Genomic DNA, 19,950 nt, shown 5'->3' on the forward strand with positions numbered 1-19,950 from the left:
TCTTCCCATTTTTTAAAATCTAGTCTAAAAACAGGTTGTATTCAGAAGGCAGCCATGTGCAATTCATCTTTATTAATTAGTAGTTGAGTTACATAGTAAACAAAGGAATATTCTCACCAATGGAAAAAAGTTGTTCTACCTATAACATAATTTGAGCCCATTTGCTATAATCTGGCTCAGTACTACATCCTCAGCAGCTGTAAATTTCTGTAGCTCCATTGAAGTCCTAATTTACACTTGCTAATTTTTTATTCTGAATAAAGGGAATTAGATATTGGTGATGCTACAGGTAGTGACAGGACATGGTACTGGACACAGTGTGGGACACCACTACGCTGTGCCTGATTTTGGCCACCAGGAAAGCACTGGCTGGAGACTTGATTCACCCTCACAGCCTCAGATCTGGAAGCATGAGTCAGAGGGTTCTACTTTATTAGTGGTGAATCTGCAGATTGCCTGGATCCAAGAACCCACCTGAGAGACCTTTCTTCATTCTAACTATGACTTTGAGTTGGCCTCCAGATTGAGTTCCCTGATGGAACTGGTGAAGACCCTGGCTTTGAACGTTCCTCCCATGCCAAAAAGAGACAGAATCAACATCCACCAGTGGATCTGAATGCCTTAAAAAGAGGAGCTAGATATGTTGAGCCTACATGATCCAAGAGGCCTTGACAGAGCCGCGATACATCTAGATCTGGATCGTTTCCTATACAATAAGGAGATTGACTCTGTGCACTTAGATATTTAATGCTTTTATGAGACTTCTTCCTTAGGGAGTCTGAGTGTCTGAAAAAGAGGGTTTGTTTCCAGAGAGGCAGCTAAGAGCGTTCATAACTCACAGTACAATGAGTGGACTACCAGCTGGAAAGATTTCTTCTTTCCTTTGGAGATGAATCTGACAATTTGAGACTCTCCAATACAAAAGGCCAAGTGGATACAGCCTCCTCTAAGAGTAAGCTCTCAAAGACTCCTCCCACTGCTTTCTTGCACTGAGACTAAAGACCACACTGGTGAGAGTCTTTAAATAGAATGCCTATCTCCTACATGAGGGACAATGTTTGGAGCCTGAGCACTTTTCTGGATTCACCGTGATATATCTTCTTACTATATGTTCCAGTCTATGCATCTGATGAAGTGGGCTGTAGCCCATTAAAGCTTATGCTCTAATAAATTTGTTAGTCTCTAAGGTGCCACAAGTACTCCTGTTCTTTTTGCGGATACAGACTAACAGGGCTGCTACTCTGAAACCTGTCCTGATAGGAACCTACACTAAGGGCTAATGGAAACATAACTTTATTTTAAAATGTCAGTATTTGAATACAAACGCTATCTACCAATAAACCTTCTGCTAACTGCAGAGATTTTAATTTACCTGTGCAATCAAGGAGGAGATAATGGTCCCAGTTCTGCCACAGGTTGATTTGTGCATGCCCCCTCTGTCACAGTTCAGGGCAAATGCACTTGTACTCTCCTTGCATGGTCTACCAAGGGCACCCACTCTAGGTTGCTGGCTCTTCAGCCATCACCTCTCTCGGGTAGAAACCCACATCTCTCTACCTCCTGAAGGGCTTTTTTCCCCCCCAGGCTGCACAGTTCCCTGCCTACACTGACGTTCCCCGCAAGCCAGACTGCCTAACAGGCCAGCATCTGTGCTTAGCTTTCTCTCCAGAAGCAACGAACAGCGTAATGGCCAGCAGTTATAAGTTACCACATTACTCTTTCTAAGCAAGCACATTTATTCTTAAGGTGAAAGCATTACAGAGAAGACCTATTAAGAACAATACAAGCACCTATGTGCAAGCTTTAAGACTTATGAGAGGTCACCCCAACTCCAACCTCGGGCTCTATTAAGTGTCAGTCCTTCAAAATCCACAACTGAGTTTTTCCTGTGGTTACAAGTTCATAACCATCTCTCATGCAGAACCAGAACCCAGCAGCCATTTCTTTATACAGTTTGGGCCTTTGATCTTGGCCTTTGGTAATAGGTAATTGGCACACACAGACCTTCTCCTCAGGGCATAGCTTCAAAAGGCAGGGTTTTTGCAAAACCGGAATTAGGGAATTTGTATTTACCTGTTCCTAGATATTCCCCAGGAAAACCACTTAACACTTTTATTCCAAAGGTCCGTTCTTGTCTGACACATTGTTCAGTATAGTCCATTGAAGCCCCAGATCTCACAACTGCCACCTCTCCTGCCTCGAGAGGTTACATACAATCCCAGCCAACAGTAATACATAAACCATTCATTTAATACAGTGGACCTCAAGGATACTTAAACCTAATTCAATAAGGTCTCCCCCCAAAATTGCCATATCTGCCCCTAAAGTAGTGGATGTAACTAGAGTGCTTGACCAGCCTTCTAAGGGAACCCACTGAGTGGATGCCATTTCTAACATGACCTTTCATAAGTTCACATTGAGCTATTTCAACTGTAAGTATTCTGTTAGCAAGCCAGTATACATCATATGGAATTGTTTGACAACCATCCTGTATAATTTCTCTTTGGAGCCTATGGGGCAGAACTCTCACATGCCCCTTCTTACCCTGGTTACCCCCAAACCTTTTGAGTGTGAACTTGAGACCTGGGCCTCCCAGTCCCACCTCCCATCTAGTTTCTAGGGAGTGTATGTGGTGCCCTTTTTGTCTCTGAAGGGGTTGGCTGCCCCAACAATGGGTTGACATACCCCCACGGTGCCCCAGAGGTATGACTAGCAACAATTCTTTGGACCAAAGGGAGAAATAAGGTAGGCTGCCTTCCTGTGAGGTGTATCTCAACCATACACTGCTTTTTAACAGCAGAGGGGTCAGGCAATGGAACTTCTTCAAACCTCACATTGACTACAGGGTCAGGGCCTGGGGACTCTGGTGACCTAACCTCAGCTTCTGTGAAGGGAGTGGGAGGATCACTGTTTATATTAGAGCTGGTTTAAAAATGTTTGGCAAAAATGTTCTTTGAGCAAGATTTCTTTCTTATTTAAAAAAAAAAAATCTTATGGACTCAAAGGGTCAGACCAACTCTTAATCTTCATAACGTGATGCTAAAGCACCTTGCAAACTGTTTGCATGAAGAGTTGTCTATCACTTCATACACCTTGTAATTGTTTTTGGATATTCTTTGTAGAACATACATAAAATCATCAAAACTAAAACTATAATAAACACTTTGGTTTGAAATCCCCAAACAGTATTAAAACAGAGCTTTTAAAAAGTGTTGATTATAGCAAAAAAAAAAATCTTGACCCGGAAGCAGTTTAATATAAATTAAAAATTACAGAAACAAACTTAAATCTTGTAAATTTCTATTTTTTTCCTTTTCAATTAGGTACCTGTTAATGAATAATTGTAACATGGAATATTTTCACTTTATTTTAGTTACGTCCTTTAAATTGTACCAGCGTGCTAAGCACGTGTACAGCGAAGCTGGCAGAGTGCTGGAATTTAAGAAGATATGTAGTGAGGCACCTGCCAGTGCACTCCAGCTGCTGGGAGAATTAATGAACCAGAGTCATATCAGCTGCAGGGACATGTATGAATGCAGCTGCCCTGAACTGGATCAGCTGGTGGACATCTGCCTGTAAGTTTTGACAGCAATAAACCAAGAACTCCTCTTTGAGAATATGGTTTGAATAGATGAGAAAACGTGACATCATTAGCTAGTGTAGTTTTAAAATGAAAGAAAAATATTCTTGTCTCTTATCACCAAATTAATCTCCTAAGGGACTTTATATAGTCAAATGTTTCCCTGCTGACATCTGAGTAATGCTTGTCAGATGAAAGCTGCACTTCATGGCTTCATGATGGACTCTACTTCATCAAAAAAAATCTCACAGTAAATGAAGTTGGCTACTACTTTTTTAGGTTTTAGAGTTCATGATCAGATTTCTTAATGTCTTCTCAGTTACTACTTTTAGATTTTATTTCTCCTTGCATATTCCTTAACCATTTCACTGCTGACGACTGCTAGAGCTTCAGGACTGTTAATGCATTCTTTGATCTAATGTTGCCTTGAAATCACAATGGAACATCATGGACTAGCATTTGTTGATGCTAAAAGTACATTTTGTCCAATGCAACTGATATACTAGGCAGCAGGAAAGTGGTTATATATTGAATATGTTTTGGATGGACTATGGGGCTGACTAAGTAGAGCCAATGAAAGATCGCTGGCTGTAGAGTCTTGGCCCTATGCAAGGCATGAGCAGACATGCAGTTTGAAGAAGACAAGAAAAAGTAGAAAAAATAAAGGTCTGTCATTTTTAGTTAGTCACAACTAGATGGACACCGCTATGCAAGAAAAAATGTTCTGTAGCATAGAATCCAAAAAGAGAGAGAAGCTTAAATGCATACATGTAGTTAGGATTGTATTAAACTAAAATTATTGGGAACATTTTAATTAGATGGACCAAAATGTAATGTGGTGACTACCCAAGTTCCATCAGATTTCTTTCTAAATGACCAACAGAAGAAAACATGCGGAATGTAACAAGAATAACTGAACACTGAACCAGACTTCAGAGTATAAAATTATTTTTGGAACTACGTCCATTGTATGTGACAAAACTTATTTGTTCACCATTCACTCCATCCATAAGCAACATTAATGTATTTCAATTTTTTCTGGATTTAACATTTAAGGATAAAGAGTTTTGCAGCTACATTGTTACTTACAGTTGATTATGCAAGTTGATCGACACAAACTTTTATTTTATGGCCAAAATTTTCCAAAACTGACCAGTGATTTTTGGGTGCCACAGCTTTTAGGTGCCAAACTTGATACATCTTGAAGGGGCCAAATTTTCAGAAAACGCTGAGCATTTGTCCTCTAAGGTCCCTTTTAAGCGGTCTTAAATTGGTTACTCAAAAACAGAGGCACCAAAAAATCTCTAGTCACTCTTGAAAATTTTGGCTAACATATTTAAGATCATGGGTCAGCAACTGCATAAATTATGTTGTCTTTACTTACAGTGCTATACAGCTGCCATGTAACTTTAAAAACCTTTCCAAAAATACATTCCATAGCATTGCCTCCTCACAAGGTTTAAACTGTAGAGAATAATCTGCATATCCAGATGTTTTCTGTTTTGCCTAGATCTTTGTTTTAATATATACTCCCTGCCAAGAAAGAAAGAGATCCCTACTGACTATGGTTTGGAGCATTGAAAAGTTTAGCCACTAGTTGGTCAACTATTTTTGCAGAGAGAGAGTAGACTTGTACTTTCTGTAACCTGTCTGTCTCACATTGGTAATGGCTGTTTTTCCTGTTAGTAGTTTAAAGCAGAAGGAGCAAATAAAAGGAGAGAGTTTTCAAAAGCACTAAAGAGATTTAGGGGCACAAGTTCCATTGGAAGTCAATTGGACTAGGGCTCTTAAATCCCTTTGGAGCTTTTGAAAACCTCAAGTCCCTAAACCACTGTGGATAATTTTCTTGCTACCCCCTATTCTCCATTTCTTAGTGGTATGTGTGCTATTAAATTAGCTGTTGTCAGCCTTGCCTCTGACAGCTAGAGAGGTCTTATTTACAAGAGGATACAAATTTTTACAGATGAACATACATTGCTGTTTCTCATGCAGATCTACTGTGTCAGTGTTACTAACTTTTGCAATTTTATTACAAGTCTCATCATAATTAGTGATTTTTATTAAATCCACAGCTCCTGGAATCATGGAATTATGTGAGAATCTCAGCTTTTGTTTTAAAGAAAAGTTTATTGCTCTCATGGTTACTGAGGAAAGTGTGAACACGTGACTCAAGTGCACCCTAGTCTCAAAAACCAGAAGACAGTTAAAAAGAAAAATATATTTTTAGACTCATGATTTTTAAGTATTCTGTTCTGTATCTCACAGCATTTGCAGTTAGTCAAATCTGCATTGATTTCAATGTGATTGGAAAATCTAATGGCCGCTGTGTCTTGACTGGCATGTCCATACTCCAAACCACATCTTTGCTGATTGTTTCCATCTTTGCACAACACACAGCTGTGGACAGTTCTGAATGGGAATACGTCCAATACGCTGACCAACAGAGCGTTTTTTGCTCACCTTAATTTCCTGATTTTAAACTTCAGTTTGAATAAACAGTTCGTTCTTGCAGGTCCTCATATACATTCTGTTATGTAGCGCATATATGGGAAACTTTTCAAACTTGGGTGCCTAACATTAAGTGCCTAAATCCATCTTTAGGCACCTAAATAAGTAGCCTGAATTTCAGAGGTGCTGAGCACCAACAATTTCCAGTGACATCTGTGGGAGCAACTGGTGCTCAGCACCTCTAAACACTGAGCCATTGGTGAGGTACCTAGAGATTTAGTGAGGTTCCTAATCTTAGCATCCAAATTTGAAAATGTTGGCCACATTATTTTGAAGCACAGTAGCTTCAGCTCTAACACACAACTCGTTTCTTTTTAAATGATCTTTTATTACATTTTTAAAATGACTAAGTATAACAGCAAATCATAGGATATGACCACAGAGAATTATTAAATTAAATGACTCAGAATAAATCTGAAGATATTTAAATGGCATTCCACAATACAAAGCCAACACTGTATCTGCAGCACAACACTTAAAAACTAGGTTGCATCCCAAGTGAATTTGAGCAGTTGATTTAGTTGCTTTAGAGAACTGGATTGAACCCTATGAAGGCAAGGGGAATCTTTCCATTGATTTCACAGGAAGATGGATTGGATCCTGCTTGATTTAAGAGGTTGCTTCTGTGGATCAGAGAATAAGAGCAGCATACAAAAAGAATTATGAAATTGCAAAGAAATAAAATAAAGATTAGAAATCAAGAATGAACAGATAATTGAGTCAATATGTAGGATAGTGCCCCTCAATTTAACACACGCACATAGAGCAGGTCATGGATTCAGAAAAGCACACATATTCAAGAAAGCACTTAAGCATTAATTTCATTTAAGCATGTCTAGTGAATCACGTGTAGCTGCCTTCCTCAATCAGGGCATAGGTGCTGACTTCCCCTCTTTCCCGTGGGTGCTCGACGCCCCCCCCCATCTGCCCTCGGCCCTGCCCCGCCTCTTCCCACCCCCAATCCAACCCCTTCCCCCAAAGTCCCTGCCCCAACTCTGCCCCCTCCCTGCCCCTATTCCAACTCCTTCCCCAAATCCCTGCCCTGGCTCTGCCTCTTCCTCACTTCCTCCCCAGAGCATGCCACGTTCCCGCTCCTCCCCCTTCTTTTGGGAGCGGCTGGGTGGGAAGCGCTGGGAGGCAGGCGGAAGAGTGAGGATGCGGCACACTCAGGGGAGGAGGAGGAGGGGCAGAGGGTGAGGGGAGCTTGGTCACCGGTGCGTGCAGAGCACCCACTAATTTTTCCCCTTGGGTACTCCAGCCCCGGAGCACCCATAGAGTCGGCACCTATCAATCAGGGCCTAAGCAAGTACGATCCTAGCACCTTGAAACATTAACACAGTGGTTTTCAACCTGTGGTCTGCAGACCATTAGCAGTCTAAAATTTCCAAAGGGGTCCACTCCTTCATTTGATTTTTTTAGGGGTCCGCAAATGAAAAAAGGTTGAAAAGCACTGGTTTAACATAAGTAATACACATGAGACGGTATCCTAAATTATTAAAAATTGGTCCTCATTCACTATTATATCGTTAACATCATGCCCAGTTTCATCAGCCCTAGCCTGTGGTTGTCAATGAAGAGAATCTCCCAATGTGTAGATATTAGAAACATATCAAAATTATTTGATCTAGACAGTGGGTTGGAAACCTCATGACAATGGATTCTCTGGTGAGTTTTCTAGTTCATCCTGTTTTTGTGGCATTTTTGACTCAGAGGAAAACTTCTCATGGTGTTGTCCTGCTCCTTCTGGATTTGGCTGGAGCCAGGCAATGCAGACATGCATTCCCTATGTGGGAATTTTTCTCTTTAAGAACATTTAGAAATAAATTGTAATAAAATAACGAAGGTCTTTCTATATTGGTATGAAGAACTTGAAAACAACAAATGGAATAATAGAAAACAACCATTACTAGTGTGTTAATACAAACTAGTGTGGTATTTTGTCACATGAAAGACAGAAGGTGCACACTTAGGACCAGATTCTGAGCTCAGTTGCACTGTTGTAAATCCACTCAAATCAAACAGCTTTCAACTACCTGAAGGGAGGTTCCAAAGAGGACAGAGCTAGGCTGTCCTCAGTGGTGGCAGGTGACAGAACAAGGAGCAATGGTCTCAAGTTGCAGTGCAGGAGGTCTAGGTTGGATATTAGGAAACACTGTTTCACTAGGAGGGTGGTGAAGCACTGGAATGGGTTACCTAGGGAGGTGGTGGAATCTCCATCTTTGGAGATTTTTAAGGCCCAGCTTGATAAAGCCCTGGCTGGGATGATTTAGTTGGTGTTGGTCCTGGTTTGAGCAGGGGGTTGGACTAGATGACCTCCTGAGGTCTCTTCCAACTCTATTCTAGGATTCTAAACCAGTGTAACCAAGGTCAGCTACCGGCTCTTAGGGTATGTCTATGCTACCTGCTGGATTGGCGGGCAGTGATCGATCCAGTGGGGATCGATTTATCGCATCTAGTCTAGATGCGATAAATGGACCCCCAAGCGCTCTCCCTTCAGCTCCAGTACTCCACCAGGGCGAGAGGCAGGTGGAGTCGATGGGGGAGCGTCAGCAGTCGACTCACCGCAGTGAAGTACGTCGACTTCAGCTACGTTATTCACATAGCTGAAGTTGTGTAACTTAGATCCAAACCCTGCCCCCCCCCAAAATGTAGACCAGGCCTTAATTTTTGTTTTTAAGGCAGACCAGATGGCGGAGTGATGGGACTCTTAGTCTGACTTTTTTTTTGAGTTTTGCAGTACTTTTCCCTTACTAGCACTGGAACTAGTCCTGCAGAAGTCCCTGAATCTTCAGAACATGTTATGTCTATACTGAAAAAGCAGAAATGTATAGTGTGCTGACACTGCCAAATTTGAAAATGTCTCATATGAACAGACCCATGGCAATTAGTGCATGAACTCTCCTTTATTTTTGTCATGTCCTCCTGTCTTAACGTCTGGTGTTTTAAGACTATTGCTACTTTCTTCACCTCAGCTATTTCAAAGTCTTTAAACATTCTGAGAGAGGCTTATTTTTGCACTTGATGGAAATAACTACATTGCAAAATTTAAGTTGTCCAAAACATTCAATGCACATAGAGTTCAAATGTCTCATTAGACCAAGTGTGCCTAGTGTGTTCTAGTTTTGAAAACTAGAAATAAATGTGTCACATATTCACTGTGCTCTGTAGGCAGTTTATGTATGATAAATGATCTCCTTTGATATATTGCACTCAATTTTTTATTATTGTTATTATTGTAGGCAGTTTGGGGCCATCGGGTCACGCTTGACTGGAGCAGGATGGGGTGGCTGCACTGTGTCAATGGTGCCTTCTGACAAGCTGAGTACCTTCCTCACAAATGTGAAAGAAGCTTATTACAAAAGCAATGACCAAAGGTTAGCTTTGGAGAAGAACAGTCTGTTTGCTACCAAACCTGGAGGTGGAGCTTTGGTTTTTCTTGAGGCCTAAAGAATGTAAAAGTTTCAAAGAAACTATGTTGGGCATTTGGGAACTGGCAGGACTTCCTATGCCACAGTAAATTAATCCCTTTTCTGTTATGTATTATGAGCAGTTGCTATTATCAAGATACATTTCTGAAGAAACAATTAGAAGAGGTTTCTTAGGCTTTATAATACATTTTTCCATACTAAAAATATCCTTCCAGCAACAAGCAGCCTAAATACTTATTTCTCTCTGGATTATACAATGTAAAGGTCGATTTACTAAAATGTATTCATTTGAAAAATGGAACAAAGCAGACAATTCAAATAAAGAGGAATACTTTTCTTAAGGAAGTCTTTTTTTTTTTCTTACCTTGATATCAGTTAAAAAAAAAAAAGAAGTGCAATTGAATAGAGTTATTTCACTTTATAAACCCAAATGAGGTAATACTCAACCCCTGCTTTAATGTGGGGGTTTACTCACTTCTTCCACTGCTGGATGGTTTCTTGTCCCGTGTTGCAAATTCCTGTGGAAAACAAAGAAGCAAACTGAACTGTTAAGGGAATTGCAAATGTTTTGCTGAACATTGAAACTTTTGTAGGATTCTCAATGAGGAAAATATATGCTATTTTTGCAGTGTAATATTAGAGTAGCGCCTGTAGACCTCAGTCAGGGATTAGGGCCCCATTGTGTTAAGTAGTCTGAGCTTGTTGCTACTGTTTAGAACGCAGTTAGCACAGTATTTTTACAACATTTGAGACAACTGCCAACTCTTTCCAAATCCTGAGGAAGCTGAGTGACAGGCTTCCTGGTTTCTTGGCCAGAGTGAGTGCTATCATAGCTATCATGAAGGCTGAAAGAGCTACTCAAGTCTGACTCCTCTCTTCCACTCCATAACTTTCTCAAAAATTTTCCTTCTAGGCTAAAGTTTCTCTTGCTTGGTCTTAGCCCAACAATGACATTTTGGATTTTAACAAAATATGTTCAACTATTTTTGAGTTGTGTATCATGAAAAAGATATTTCCCTTAAACTACCAAATAGCCAGGCAGACTTTATGGTGCTCAGACAACTCAAAAACAAATTATTGTTAATCTTTCTATGTGTTTGCAGAAATTTGGCTCACAAATGAAAAAGCTACAAATAATTGAAAGTTGCCTATTGACTATGGATAGAACTTAATTTCTTTTGTTCTTTGACTGCTCATTGAGGAAAAGATCCTCTCACCAATGCCAAACCAAAGTAAATGGGCTTGGTGGAGGGTTGGCCTCCCTGGGAGAAGGGGCTGTGGGGCTAGAGCAGGTCTTGCAGATACTGTTGGCAGCCTGAGGGCTGCAAGAGTAATAATTAATAACGTAGCATCTGCAATCATGCTCCCTCTCCCCCGCCGAGAAATGGTTAGTGGCTCCAGCCTAGTCTACCCATGCCTTATAGTGGCGAGGAAGGAGCCTCTAGGAAATTTTGCTCCATAGTATGCAACATTCTTGCTCCCTGCCCTGTGTAGTGGAACCTTGGAGGTTTTCTGGTGTTAGGACCCATGCAGCCTTGAAGGCCCTAGCAAGATTTGTCCTTGTGTATATCTCTAGATCTACACAAGTTTGACTACGGAGATCTGCATTCAAATACACATCTCTCAGAAGAGATGCAGTATGCATTACCCAGACTATCCCAGGTGAGGAGTGAGTTCTGGGATGCTTCTGACCCAGTGAAGGTGGGGTTCCAGATTTGAACAGAGGCCAACACATACTTCCAGACCTTCTCAGGAGTCTCACTGGGAACATGTAAGGGTAACATTAAAAGGTAGGGACTTCTGTTCTTGGGGTGTCAGAAACAAACAGAACACTGGGGATCAGGGAAATAAGCTGATGGTTCTCTGAGGAAGAAAGACAAAGGTTTAAGTCAAGGCATCTGGAGAAGAGGAACAGAACAATGAGATTGTGGGGAGATGAGTTAGAGGGATCTGGTTGGTAGGAGGGCAATGAGGGATGTGGATAAAAGTAGGGAGAGAAGCAGAATTCCTCAGAAAGGTTCTAAGCTTAAAATAGGCCTCCTCTATGACTGCTCATATGAGCTTACATATGGGTTATATGCTATTAATGTGTAGCAAATGTAGAGATTTTCAGCCAAACCTGCAAACATGGCAGGTAGGGATCTTCCAGAAATGGCAAGATAAACTCAGAGATCTCTAAGAAAGAATAATTTGGCATTTAGTTTCCAAATTACTTTTCTCTGATCTCATTTATTACCATGTTGCCAGAAACCTTTGGAGGAAATCAGTTATTATTTATTTTCCTTTTATAAGTACGTAACAGCCACCATAGCATATTATGCACTGTACCATTCAAAGGCCTGCTTTTCTAATCACTTTCTAATCATTATGTATGCCCAAGTCATCAGAAAATCTGGATCATATTTTTGAAATTTGGAAGGAGACCGGAGAGACTGTTCTTATTACTGCATTATTATAATTACATACCAGTTCATGCATTAACATATCTGCGTTCAGCCTTAGTTCAGAGGGATTCTTGCAGGCGCTCTCTGTTAGTCTAGAAACAGAATAAACAATTTTTTTGCATCAGCAATATTTTTGTTAAAGTTGGGCATGACATTTTTTGTAGTTTCTGAATGTCCCCAAATATGTGGAAGTAAGTTTTTATGGTGCATCAAGCTGCAATAAGTTTCATAGTTGGGCTATCATTAAGTCTGTTAACAGATACCTTTATGGATGAAGTAATCATAGAATCATAGACCTATAGGGCTGGAAGGGACCTTGTGAAGTCCTCAAGTCCAGCCCCCATGCACTGAGGCAGGACCAAGTAAACGTAGACCATCCCTGACAGGTATTTGTCCAAACTGTTCTTAAAAACCTCCAATGATAGGGATTCCACAACCTCTCTTGAAAGTCAATTGAAGAGCTTAACTACCCTCATGGAAAGGTTTTCCTAATATCTAACCTAAATTTCCCTTGCTGCAGATTAAACCAATTACTTCTTAGGGAAACCCCTAAAATGTTGTAAAATGGTTAAAGCAAACCTTCTAAACTTCTGGTTAATTTCTTTTCTCCGCTTTTCTATTTCTGAAATATCTTCTCTACACTTATTCTGAAATCTGCAAAACCAAAATTGAGATCATAAAATTATTTAACTGATTTCAATGGGAATTCAAAAATACTCAAATTGCACACATAAGAAATGTACTCAAGCATTTTATGCAGTCACTTAAAAAATGAGAAAAGGGAATTTTTAAGTTTTATTTGTTATTTAAAAGAGAAGTTGATGAAACTTTATGGTTGGTATTTTAAAACTTCTCCAGTGATCAAAGAAACATAGCAGAAACAAACTATGTGAACATTAAGGGTTAGAAATAAAAATTGACAATGAGTTGGGCTTTTATGATTATAAGAAAACATTGAGCTCTGTTAATTATTGAAATATGGGTGGTTAGGAGAGGGACCACAAAGAAGGGGAAAGTTATACATGTTTGAGGCCCATCCTGTTGCCTTACCTGTAAAGAAATCTCTGCATAACAATAATAGTAAAACTAAACATCCCCAAAGTGCTATGCAAACATCTAGTAAAGCAGCTACTACCCAGAAAGCATGAAGAAAACCTCAGTGTGGATGTGAGTTTCTGGCACAGCTCAGACTCCTGTATGTGCAGCGACCATGTTTAAAACAAGGAAGTCTTTCTAGAATTGTGTTTCCTTAAATCAGCTTTTTTTCTGACTCAAGGTGCAAAATATTTTCTGCACTTTTTTAGCTAAAAGAACTCAATGTACATATTTAAAGTAGTTTGTTTTTCAAAAAATAACTGAGAACTTGAGCAGTGGTAACGCATCCTAGTAGTATGCGTTGTAGGTATTGGTGCAATACAATGGACGGTTTTTATCTTAATATAATGGCTATGAATGTAACAGTCAATGGCTGCATAGTGAGTTTAATCCTACTGTGCAATAGAGATCTAAATCTTTCCAAAAAGGATTTATAGTAAAGATACTGCCAGACTTTTAACTGCAGCAGCATTGCCTGGTGCCATATTAATACTCTGTATTATCTTAATCCTATTGACAAGCACTTCTCCAGCACGGTAGTCACTGGTTTCATATCTTTTGCATGTGGGACCTGCTCTCGTTCCACTTTGGAATCAAGGGGAGTTTTGCCATTTACTTCAATGCGGGGAGGAGGTAATCAAATCTGTATTTTTGACATGTAGTATATATGTCAATCCAACAGACAGTAATTATTTACATACCATCTGAAGAAAGGGATAGTATCCAGACTGGTATCACTCTAATGCCCACATGTATTTTAAAAACTGCTTTAAACTTACACAGTATAATCCTCCCGGAATTCCCTTCTGAGCCTTCGTGTCTCTTTAATAACTTCTTGATAAGTTGGAGCAACTGGTGTGCTACCATTCCAGTCAAGTGAAAAGACTTCTATTTTCAGACATTTTGGGAAGTTAGTTGGTATGCTAATCCAATCAAATTTACAGAAGGACAAAATCAAACAAAGTTACCCCCCAAAACAACATTCAGTTCAGATCGGTGGTGTTATTAAAAAAAATTACAATAATCAAACATGACTAGTAGTGAATTATCAGTTTACATATATGAAATGTATGCATCATCAGACAACTAAGTGAAATGAACTGTAGAAAGGAGTCCTACTGAGAAATCAGAACCCACAAAAGCAGACTGTTATGGTTCAGCATTATTCACACTGTAAACAAAGCATGTGGAATGTTCAATTACATAATATAAGTTTATTTCATGACAGTTACAGGACTGGTTAATGGTAGGATGGCGCAATATAAAAAACAATGCCAAAGGAAAGGTGATATTTTAATTGGAAATTGGGCTCTGTGACATAATTACACTAAACCAGACTGATGGATATTCTGTGTGCTTGTGGTTGTCAGGCAGACAGAGGCAGCCAGTCATCCTGTCACAACCCTGTATTCTCAGCTCTTTTGTTTTAGCTATTCTCCTTTTGCCATTCCATTACCAATAACACAAAGACAAAAGATTATCCCTACCCTGGATCGAATCCCTTAATATGTGCCCTCTATTTCTGGTCTCATGTCAAAGAACAATTTTCAGGTAATGATCTTCATGTTCCATGAAGCCTGCACTTCTAGACGATAGTCTGATTGACCTTCCTTTGGATTTCTGTGTGGATTTTAAACTGTTAATTAACAAAGGAAAAAAATGAAATTACACTGATGGAGAGGGTCTGTTCATAAGAATGCAAGGAAATCTTCATAGCCTTCAGTTTATCCTTGGACTTCACCTCTGTCAATCAACCTGGTTCACTGCAGTAAGATGACAACTGCCAGGAAGCTGGTGGAAGCATTGATCTCCTCCATGTTGTAGGGCAGTGGTTCTCAACCCCACCCCTCCCCCGTATAACTATTTTAAAATGTGTTTTTAATTTAACACTATTTTAAAGTGATATTTGTACGTTTGTTAATAGCACTTTTCACAGCAGACTTGCTAGCTTGCTGGGAGGCGTACTAGCAACATCTACTTAATAACCTTGCGACCCCTTGAGGGGTCGTGACCCCCAGTTTGAGAACCTGTTGTAGGGCTTGATCCTGCCACTGACATCAATACCCCCCCACGATGAGCTCCTTATTACAAAGGGACAGATTCTGCCACCCCTATTCACACTGAATACTACCCAACACCTTGCCAGTCTCATTTATTTCAGTGGGACTGTATTACTCAGCATGAATCTGGCCCTAATGGTCTGAATTGCTGTTTCACTCTAAAGTGATTGATAGTTTTTGTTAGACTTGCTGCTTCTGCAGAGATTTGTTCCTTGGTTTTACTTCAGTGGCTCTTAAGTACAGGAAAATGCCAAGATAGAAGGAAAAAATAAAGCTTCAGTCCAAGCCCTTGGAAAGATTCCTGAGGTCTGCTCCAATGTTTTAAGCAGTAAAATCAGCAGATGAACATTCTCTCACTTGGGGTGAAATCCTGGCCTCCTTGATGTCAGTGGGAGTTTTGCCATTGACTTCACTGTAGCCAGTATTTCCTATTCAGTTCCTGGCACTCAGTACCTCGCAGTGCAAGATTCCTACCAAGAAAAATGTGCAAAATGAGAGTAAAAATATTATCAAGTGTGGCTGAAAGTATTAATCACCTTTCAGGTTCATTTATCAATAAAGTATTCTCCTTAATCATTAAAATGTTATGGAAATTAAAAGTAAAACCTTGAGATTACTTGGTATTTAAGGATTGGTGGTTGATGTAGAAGCAAGAAATGAGATGCGTCAAACGCTTATTGGGTTTATTTACTAGATTTTAAATTGGAAAGAATCTCAGATAACAGGCAAAAAAATCTTTCTACTGCACCCCCAAATTAAAATCAATCAGATTATTTAACTTTCTCAATATTCATGATGAATTGATCTTGGCCAGGAGAATTAATACCTGGGAGACCATATATATTAATATTGAAGAAATAAAAAAGAAAATGTACCTTCTGTCAGATGATGATCTTGGCACATCAGACACAAATAATTCAATACAAAAGTTACTTACAGCTGGAACACACTGGTGCCCAAGCAGCTGTCTTCTTTCCAGCCAAGTTGGGTGTGATTTTGGATGGGAATTAAAAATCTTCTCTTTGACAATGATCAAAACAAATGGTTTCTTGACTTCAAATTAGTTATTCAAGGGATCCTGAAGCAGATTTGAACACAAGTTGTAGTGCAGTTTCCATTGAAGCTATTATTAAAGACTTTCTCTTTGCCTGATTAATCTAATGAAGTTAATTTGTTTTCACTGTACAGCTACTTCCTGGTGCCCTAAGTGATCTTTTTAGATATGTTCTTTAACTCATTAACTTCTGTTTTTGGTCTTGGATGACAGACATCTTTAATTTTGTTGGTCATGCTGCTTTGATTTTTTTCATTGCTCAAATATCAATTACAGATCGAATTAAATTGTTCTGATTAATTGTTGGAGAACTCTTTTCCTTTCCCCTAATTGAATGTGTGTGATTAGAATCTTTCATTATCTTCCTTTCTTCTAACCTGTGTTTTCCCCTTCCTGTAGAATATTAAGATGTGTTTATGGAATCTGATTTTTTTTTAAAAAAGCTTCAAACAAATATATGAATAAAAAATGCAAAATGATCACAGTATAGTGTTCCTTATATGCAAGTTATATGATGGCTTCTCTCTGAAGAATTTAGACAGAACTGGGTGTGGAAAACCCATTCTTGAAGAGGAATTTAGACAGCCATTTTTGAGAAGAAATAGGAACTGTACAGGCTACCAGTCTTTTTGAAATTCTACAGAACCTAACCTCAACTCCCTTACTTCCATAGCTGAGTTAACAACCACACTAAAAAATAGGAAACAAAACATATCTGAATCAAGGGACTCTAGTAAGGATTTACAGAACTTCCTTAAAATTAAGTTAAGGTTACATAGTAGAGCCATATACTTGATCTAAGCCAGATATTAACTATGACCTCAAGGAACTTAATCAGGGGGGCTGAAGACCAAAAAAAATACTATTACATTGCTTTTAAAATGTTTTATGGCAAAAGCCTGAACCCTGAGGGTATTTTCAACTAAATTCCTGTATAATTCTTTATGGAGGAAATCAACTATGTCAACAGCAGAACAGATGAGTTTTCAAAACCTTTTTCTTTAGGTCCTTCTTCTCACAAGCCCATCTGACAGAGTGAAAGGTTGTGGACTAATGTCCTGGGGAGGGCTTTGTTTCTTGGTGGAGGTAAACAGATGCACCTGAAGATCTGTAACTCAGAAAAGGCTAATGGGGAGGTGATGGGCCACTGTTGAAGCTGACTTTCAGTACTTCCCAGCAGGGAAGCAAGATGCCAGCTTCTTTGAAAGAAGCAGTTACTACAACCTTGCTCCAAATAAATAAAGAAAAAACTCTTGATGCTGACAAACTGTTCAGTTATTGCCCTGTTGCAATATTCAGAGTGTTCAGATTTCCTCGATTCCAGTCAACTTGTTTTTTGGACTGGATGTAGCATGGAAACTTCATTGATCTTGCTGCTTGATAATCTCGGTATCCAGGCTCACTCTCTTAGGTCTGTCAGCTATCTTCTTGACCTTTGACCACGGGGTACTATTCATACAACTGTGGACTCTAACTGGGGTAGATGGAGTGACTACAGGCACAATCCACAAAGGTAATTAGGCACCTACGTCCCTTTGGTAGGTATCTAAGTCACATTTTTAGGCACTACTAAACTGCCGTTTAATTGCTTTCTAACCCTGTAGGGGCCTAAACTCACTCAGCACTGACATTTTTGCCTCTTGAGTATGCGCTCTGCAGCTTTACTCCAGGTATCTGGGCACCTATCTTCTGTGTAAGGTCCTGAGCGATTCACAAACTGGGAAAGATAGCTGTTTGGCCACAGAAGCTGTGTGCAGGTGCCTGATCTGGTAGGTATGCTGAGAGGCCATCTACCAGATCAGGTCCCTCAGGCAAGTGCACTCCAAACTCCCCCTTACTACTGTTAGCCTAGTGGATAGGGTACTCACCTGTGATGTGGGAGTCCCTCTTCCTCCTGAGGGGAAGAAAGGATTTGAACAGGGATCTGCTACCTCTCATGTGAGTGCCCTAATCACTTAGACTATAGAGGCATTCAATCTCTTTCACTGGCCCAATTAAGATGTCATTATTAAATTATGTAAATTAAAGTGGCGCAACTTCAATAGGAGAAATTGAGGACATGCCACATTAGAGTATTTCACAGCTTAGTGGTTAGGACACTTACCTGAGCCCTGGCAGATCCCTAATCAAATCCCTTCTCCTCATCAGGAAGAGGGGGACGTGAACCAAGGGGGCTCCCACATCCTGGGGAGTACCCTATCAACTAGGCTGAAGGTTATAACAGAGGCTGGATGTTTTGTTTCAGACTGACCCGTGACTTAGGCAGCTGAATACGTATCTTCCCCCAGTTGCTGGATCACAAGTGATATGGGTGCTTCCCTGCAACCCAGATTTAGGTGCCTGTCTCTGTGAGAGGGGCAGAGCTTAGCACACAGTCCTCTAGTCAGTATGTCCCATTGGGTAACTGAGGCGGCTCCCAACCTCCCATGCTGGTTTTGTGGCTCACATTCTAAGGCATCTATCTCTCCCTATTAATTATATAGGGATCCCAGGTCCCTAACTCAGGCTTTGTGGATTGCAGTGTTGTTCCTGTGATTTTCTAGGCACCACAGCACTCAGTGTCACAATGCCTAAATCCCTTTGAGGATCCCACCCTACTTTTCTTCAAAGAGATGACAAAATAGTTTTAAATAATTGCTTATCTGCCCCTATGTGCTCTGTTACGGAAGATTCCACAAGATTTTGGTCTTTTGTCACCCAAATTCCTTATACAAGTTTGCAAAAGATAAGCTATTGTATAGTAAATTGTCACAACTGAGTAGGCTTCATATTATTAGACGGATTCTATAATCTGTGTCCTTGACTCGATACTAGCTAGTTTGTTAGCGGATTTTCATCATAGAATGATGTAATGAGTTGTGGGATCTATAAAATGTAGCTGTTCAAATTAAATTAAAATAGTAGTCTCACCTCAGTTTATTCTTTCCGGACCGTCTTTCTGATCTTCCTCCTTTGGCTGCCCATATACAGCAAGAAAGTCACATTTAGAGCCACTGTAGTAGATGGCAGAAGGAGCTTGTGAAAGCAACATTAACTTCTTGTAGCAATCTGAGTGATGAAGCTTGATGGTAGCTAAGTACATTTTATATTTCTTTTTTATTCCATCATTAACAAAGTGGCAGTGAGTTTGTGAACTCTGCCAAGCAAGCCTAAGGGAGTTGGTTTTTTACAAAGTTTGAAACTCAATGGTTTGCTTTAGCTCCACTAATGAGATACAAAACCACCTACACTGACGGAGGAAAAAGTATTTCCTAAATGAAATTAGTACACCAGTTGTTGCCTGCTGTTTTTATTTGTCTTTGAAAGTGCCGACTACTGGATTAGTTTTCATAGTTTGTGTGTTTCCAGAATGGACTTTTGTACTCCACATTTCTATGTCTAGGAAGTATTTAGTGAGAAGGATGATATTTTGAACTCTGATTTTACGGCATTTCCTCTTATTTGCTTTGTATGTTCAGTAGAGGTTGTCTTTAGTTCCTACGTATATTTGCTGGAGATAAGGAGTTTCTTTTTCTTGTAAATTATGACTTTATAACATGTGCCATTAATGACAAAGGGAGTAACCATTCTTCTCCAAAGATGCTCTAAGTCTGTGGTCAAAATTGTGCACTTGAGTTATTTTATGACGTTCTGTGCTGTGTCATGATCTGAGTGGTACACTGAAATGTAGATATTTGTCCATGTTTTAGGTTTGTTTGTTTTTTAAAGATTTTTCGTAACATGCCTTCACGAGCTTCCTCCTGCTCATTATTTAAAGCATGGAAGATCATCCATCTTGTTC

At 39.8% G+C, this 19,950-nt stretch overlaps 2 protein-coding genes across 6 annotated transcripts in view; one reads left to right on the top strand and one right to left on the bottom strand.

Moving 5' to 3' along the window:
- GALK2 (galactokinase 2) overlaps window positions 1-9,857 on the top strand; it is an 84,859-nt gene extending 75,002 nt beyond the window's left edge. For all 3 annotated transcript variants that reach the window (XM_073303964.2, XM_073303965.1, XM_073303966.1), the window contains 2 exons: window positions 3,374-3,575; window positions 9,328-9,857. In XM_073303964.2, coding sequence (XP_073160065.1) covers window positions 3,374-3,575; window positions 9,328-9,535 — 410 coding nt within the window. In that variant the 3' untranslated portion in view covers window positions 9,536-9,857. The remainder of the gene's footprint in view (window positions 1-3,373; window positions 3,576-9,327) is intronic.
- Window positions 1-19,950, bottom strand: part of FAM227B (family with sequence similarity 227 member B) — a 211,675-nt gene that overhangs the window by 36,501 nt on the left and 155,224 nt on the right. The window contains exons 1-6 of one of the 3 annotated variants that reach the window (XR_013636435.1): window positions 15,473-18,032; window positions 14,543-14,691; window positions 13,835-13,943; window positions 11,983-12,052; window positions 9,992-10,034; window positions 6,415-6,711 (exon numbers count right to left, since the gene is read on the bottom strand). Coding sequence is in view for 1 of the 3 variants with exons in the window: in XM_078854665.1 (XP_078710791.1) it covers window positions 9,992-10,034; window positions 11,983-12,052; window positions 12,540-12,614; window positions 13,835-13,912 (266 nt within the window). In the remaining 2 variants the exon portion in view is untranslated. Of the gene's footprint in view, window positions 1-6,414; window positions 6,712-9,991; window positions 10,035-11,982; window positions 12,053-12,539; window positions 12,615-13,834; window positions 13,944-14,542; window positions 18,033-19,950 lie in introns of those variants that run through there. The other 2 variants (XR_013636434.1, XM_078854665.1) reach the window with 2 other exon arrangements.

Source organism: Lepidochelys kempii, chromosome 10, assembly GCF_965140285.1.
Source record: "Lepidochelys kempii isolate rLepKem1 chromosome 10, rLepKem1.hap1, whole genome shotgun sequence".
NCBI lineage: Eukaryota > Metazoa > Chordata > Testudines > Cheloniidae > Lepidochelys > Lepidochelys kempii.